Source organism: Haliotis cracherodii, unplaced genomic scaffold (genome assembly GCF_022045235.1).
Source record: "Haliotis cracherodii isolate W230 unplaced genomic scaffold, xgHalCrac1.p SCAF_2, whole genome shotgun sequence".
Classification (NCBI taxonomy): Eukaryota; Metazoa; Mollusca; class Gastropoda; order Lepetellida; family Haliotidae; genus Haliotis; species Haliotis cracherodii.
The window spans coordinates 16,814,963-16,820,858 of record NW_027266275.1 but is presented as its reverse complement, the minus strand read 5'-3'; the positions used below and the strand labels follow the sequence as shown (position 1 = coordinate 16,820,858).

Genomic DNA, 5,896 nt, shown 5'->3' with positions numbered 1-5,896 from the left:
CATGGTTGTTGGTGTACTTTTGTTCATCCCTACAGATTACAAAACTTGATCAGTGAATGAAAAACCAAGGAAAGTGTAGAAATTGCTATAAATGGTTGAATATGGAAATCAATCTGTTGCACGCAATCGGTTCAACAATTATGCATTAAGGTAATGTTATGTACCTTGATGAAGAATTTCAGTACACTTGATGGGCGGTTGAATGGGTGGGCCAAGTCTGAAAAAGGCTCTGCAATTTGGTTTGCAGAGTTGCATCCCTTATATCATTAGGCATATCATTTGGAAAACAATCTGGAAACAAGCTGGACAAGGTTGTCTCCTTGATTACATTACTTTCCTTGATACTAGATAATAATACGGACCACCCCAACAGTCGGGTATGCCAATTCCGCGTTGAATAGTTTGTTGTAATGCTGCCATAGCCTCAGACTTGTTCTTAAACCAGTGTGGGCTCTGAGATAGGATCATCTCCGATTCACCCCGCGGGTAGCCCACTATTGTCCACGAATAGACTTTCCTCCACCGGCATTGTTGACTGTTGGTCTGGCACGTCAGACAGCTGCATCGAGACGACATGGTTGATCTCTCCTTCAGTGCTCTGACTGTGATGGTGTTCGTGGCTTTGCTCTTTATATAGGAGAGGCACTGACACCCTGCTTCCTGATTGGTCAAAAACGCATCGTGCTCATGGGTCCATTCCGACACTTGGTCTGAGCCCCAGTTTTCTAAATCGGACCGACAGTCTGGCTCGGCAGGTGTTTCCAGGCAAAGTTCCTTTTCTGTGTGAAGCCTATGAAGACGCTACCCAACAGCCTTACACTTACCTGTTCTTGGACTTGAAGCCCACCACGTCGCGCCCGCCTGTTTTTCGAGATCCGAATTCCCCCTCGTGTATGTGCCAATCCTATGAGATGGAGAGACTTTCATAAAAGCAGGTGAACCCCCAGACCTTCCTTCAGTTGACCTACATCCATCATGGGGCAAAGACGGAAACAGGTTCATCCTACGAAGGGAAAGAACAAAGACAAAGAGATGGTGAATGATGTCTATGACAGTATGGTCTCCCCCTCATCGCTACAGGGACTTGTGACCTCTGTATTTCACAAGACACCTTCACCACCAGGATCGTCTCCCTCTTCAATGGTACCCTTGAACATGCATCGTCAGCAGCACCCATCACCACGTCCTTCAACATCAGCACCCTCGCTACACTCGCCACCACATGATCTTCAACGTTTCAACCTCTGCAGCAGCAGCAGCAGCAGCAGCAGAAGTCCCCGACAGGACCGTCTTACTCTTCGATGGTACCCTTGAACAAGCATCGTCAGGAACAACAACACCCTTCCTCATCAGCACCCTCGCCCCCACTCGACCTTCAACGCTTTCAACGTCTGCAGCAGCAGGAGTCCCCACGAAAGATGAAAAAAGACAAGAGACCGTCTATTTTTACCGACAAATGATGCAACAACCCTTGCCGTCAAAGGAAGAAATCGTCTTTTGCAGTGGTTTGCGATTGTCGTGCGAAACCTGAGAGCAGGGCACATCCCATTGAAAGCTCAACATAAGACGTGGTTGCAGAGACATAATGATACCCTGACTAAAATTGTCAATCCACGTCTGCCTATGGATGAACGTCTTGGCTACCTGATGCAACGCAGTGGTAGTGAACACTTGTAGGGGTCTTGACACGCATTCTGTTGCAATGGCAACATCTTCAAGCACCACTCCTCAAACAGGTAACACCAGGCGCCACCGACCTACAACAACTCATGAAAATGTCATGAAAGCGTATCAAGCTGATGCTCTCAGAAGATTGGCGCACATGCGGACCCAAAGAAAGTCCAAGAAGGCAGATCAACAGTGGCAGCTCCCTCCTGCCACTACCTGATAAAAGAGAGAAGTTTCAGATCAGGTGCCTCATTCAGGCTAACACCTCCATGCAAGAAAGATGTCTCAGTACCTCAGGAAACAGAAACACACTCTGTGTCATTTGTGTGCTGCCGCTCCAGAAACAAAATACTAGCACTGGGGATGACTTTCTGATAGAAGACGGAACATTTTGAATGTATGGGTATAATATATCCATACTTCCGGTGGCACCATATCTTCATACTATGTTTATACATTTCGTGGTAAAAAATATAAAACTGGTGGCACTGATGACAAATTCTAATGTATTATCAGTGAAAACAAATACATATCGTGCAAGGTAGTATCGTCTGTTAGAACTAGGAATCTGTACCGATACTGAGGCCAAACTTAATTCAGTGATGAAAATTGACTTCGTAGTATTAAATATCGTCTGTAAAACGAGATAGCTGTTCAATGTACCAATATATTATTGTAACTACATTTGAATCATTCAGACATTATTAGCCTGGTTTGTGTTCTCTTCACGCTCATCGGCGAATGTCTGCATTGAAAAGTAAGTGCGTCTTGTAAATTATAAAAGAAACCAGTGAGAGTACTCTAGGATCAGCAATAAATTAAACAAAAAATCCTGTAATCACACCAAATTCCAAAAACAGAATACTGGGAGTGATACAGTCAATGCCTCCATCCCAAGATCGCCGTAATGAATTCTGAAAGTGCAACATGGAAGGCCATTATGATCATTACAAGACGTTTTTGACATTTTGGTGTCATTTTGACGCGGGTGCCGTTTTAGCATGATTCTTTTTAGGTTGAAAGTTTAATGTTTTTTAACTCCGCACTCGCCAATAATCCACCTTTCAGGGCCCTGTTCCACAAAGCGATCTTTGTGCTACGTTGATCGCAAGCCTATGATAAAGTATGGGAGTTACGACCAACTTAGTGCTAAGATCACTTTGTGGAACAGGTTCCTGGACCAGACAATCCAGTAGGAACAACGATCATCGACGTACGATAACTCACCCGACTCAAGTCACCGAGTCGAATCGCATCTTGCGACCAGCATATGTTCCTTGCCAGGATTCCCTACCTAGATGCATTAAGGTATAAGGGTTATAGATGTAATACATTATGATTATTTGTAACCGATCGGAGATGCTGTGCGCTTGAAATCTTACAGCCCACACTGACTGGCAGACCTTTCCCTGGTAATGACAAAATAAATGAACCGAGATAAGATGATGAACTGGCGAGCGTGCGACCCTCAACCATAGAGATGGTCCAAGGGAAGGAACTCTACATCCCGACAAGATTTTACGGCCGCTTCTTGACATACGACTCGAGTAAAACTGCTGACGTGATAGTCGTTCTTTTTGCAAAATAAATACCAAAGGCTAATCATGATTGATTTGTGCAATGTCCGCTTTTTCAATTGGAACTTTGATTGAACGAATTTCTATCAATACAACCCACAAGTTAGGCATCAAGGCCCACAGTACAATGCAGATTGCTGATTAACATTTTTCAGTCATCAGAAGTAACCGACCCATTTTCTTTCTGAAAGTAATTGTATATATATACTTAAAGGCATTTATGTATTTGTGAAATGTCGCCATATTTAAAATAAAAGTAAAAGTTTCTACGCGTGGAGGCAAGAATCCATTTAGAATAGACCAATCACTGCGCCCGACTGGTGCCACATGATGGAGTATTCGTGACCTACTCGTGTCATTCCGATACAAGCACGTTACGGAAAGGATCGAGTGGTGACGAATGATTTTGGAGATGGCGAGATGATGTGAGATTGGCCAAATGGATCTGAGTCAGCCCATTTATTGTGACGTCATGATATCATGACGTCACGTTATTGTGTTGCCACATGATTTCACCGAGCCGTCAATGATAGCAGCATTACACAAATGATACATATCTGTCTAAAATGGTATGCAAACAGACCAAGGCTAAGCCATTCAAGCAGACATCTCCCGAGGAGGCTCTGATGGGCAAGATCAACTGTCCTCACGAGCTCTACTACGCCAAGTCTCAGGTGACACCGCCCACACCCCGACTATCAGGTACGGAGATTCTTCAACAGTTACGAGACGAGGGCTTGGTCCCCGACCGTCAGGCCAGCGGAGGAGTTGCCTTCTCTGTCCCCGCAGTGGAGGGGGTTGTTCCGCATGGCAGAGCTCCCCGACGTCTGGGGCAAATCCCAGTGCGATGCTTCTACACAGCTGAGTTGAGGAGACAGAAGGCTGAGTTGTTCAGAGTAAACAGGTCAGGAAGGTCTTCAGTGCGAAGGGTCTCGAAGCGGTGTCATAAAAATTAAAAAGCGTTTTTTTACTAAATCTAAATGTACCTGTGTATTATGTCCCAATAATTCCATTAGGATCTAATTCATGATTGCATGTTTTTGTGTACAGGTTGGTAGAACAAATCCAGAGGAAACAACTGGACAGAGAAATAAAGCACAAAGCTGTCAAGGACGAGAAGAAACGTCGCCATTTCAAGACAATGAAGGCAGAGCATCAGCTTCTTGCGAGGGAGAAAAAAATAAAGAGACTGGAGGAAAAGCGAGCGGCGGCGAAGAAGCCAGCTAAGAAGTAGACAATGTTGGAGAAAAAGTGTGTGCATATTTGATTGTGTGAATGCGTGTGTCCACAAGGGTGATCTGGTGCGTGCGTGCGTGCGTGCGTGCGTGCGTGTGTGCGTGCGCGTGTGCGTGTGCGGGCGCGCGTGCGTTTATTACCTACAGAACAGTAGACGATACAGGGGAGAAACACGATTGGTATCGGACACGGGTCTGTGCTGCTTAAAAGAGAAGAGGATACGACATATTCCTCAGGCTTCGACATGGGGAATCAAAACAAACCAATTGTCAGAAGCCAAAACGCGTACCATGTCGACAATGTTCTGTCTGTACCAAATCTTTCGTTATGTATAAACAAAAGTAAAAATTAACAGTCAATATAACTAATGTATGTTTATTGATTCATGTTCATATATGTTGTATAATCATCCTAATCAAGTGAAGGATATGATGGTATATATATCTGATTACTCTGATTACTGTGATAGTATGCGGACATTATTTTATATATATTGTGTATCATATGTCGTGTATTTGCTGAAGAAATAAAATCTCAGAAACGATTAATACTTTTAGTTTATTGTTTGAGGTTGCTTCTTTGTGAATGTGTTCCAGTTCCCACAGGAGGATACAGTTCCTAGTAGCGGTAATTAACGCTGTCATTCTTTCATTCTGTTTAAGGTCTCATGAGTTCCGTTACAACCCACAATTAACTGAAGACAATTTGTCATAACATATCATGATATTTGTCTAAAATACGAAATACCTCACAGAGAGAGAGACAAACACAGAGAGAGACAAACACAGAGAGAGAGGGACACACACACACAAACACACACACACATGTATATAATAACAAGTGATTTCATCAGGTGTATACGTATCAAATATACAAAAAAATATAAGTCCAGATAAAAGTCCAGATATTCGTGCTTGTCAAAACTCCTTTATCCACACAATATTTTTCTCCGTTCGCCGTTCTAAATATATATCTTAAAATAATAAAGTCCATGTTAGTTAAACATCTTCTTTATATCAGAAACATGTCTGAAACTGATACAAAGAAGATGTTGGCCTGGCGTGGACTTTATCATATATTACATGTACGCCGAGTGAACATCTGTGTGTGTGTGTGTGTGTGTGTGTGTGTGTGTGTGTGTGTGTGGTTTAGCGGATGTGATTGCGATTGATTACTGCAGATAAAAATGTCCAGGTGATCTATTTATATTTGGGCGTCTGTTCATCTAAACGCTGGTCCTCGCCTTTATATCTCTATAGCGGCCAGCTTGAGTCGATGCTTCTGTATAGCTGAAAGGAAGAGACCGAAGGCTGAACTATTCACACTTGACAGACTCCGATTGTTCAGCCTGTTGCTGCTCCGCACTATAATACCTATCTACACCGACAGCGAGTCGACCCATTAGGGCTGCGCTG

General features: G+C 43.5%; 1 protein-coding gene across 1 annotated transcript; it reads left to right on the top strand.

Moving 5' to 3' along the window:
* Positions 1-3,805: 3,805 nt before the first annotated feature.
* LOC139469801 (uncharacterized) lies at positions 3,806-4,479 on the top strand. The gene is made up of 2 exons (XM_071252096.1): positions 3,806-4,149; positions 4,296-4,479. Exons 1-2 carry the CDS (start codon positions 3,812-3,814, stop codon positions 4,477-4,479), a joined length of 522 nt encoding a protein of 173 aa, XP_071108197.1. The 5' UTR covers positions 3,806-3,811.
* The last annotated feature ends 1,417 nt before the right edge of the window (positions 4,480-5,896 follow it).

What these genes read in the sequence shown, in the direction of transcription:
- LOC139469801 (XM_071252096.1), top strand. Translation starts at nt 3,812, where the DNA reads ATGGTATGCAAACAGACCAAGGCTAAGCCATTCAAGCAGACATCTCCC. An exon ending in GAGTTGTTCAGAGTAAACAG is followed by an intron (nt 4,150 to 4,295) that starts GTCAGGAAGGTC and finishes TTTTGTGTACAG; the next exon opens with GTTGGTAGAACAAATCCAGA.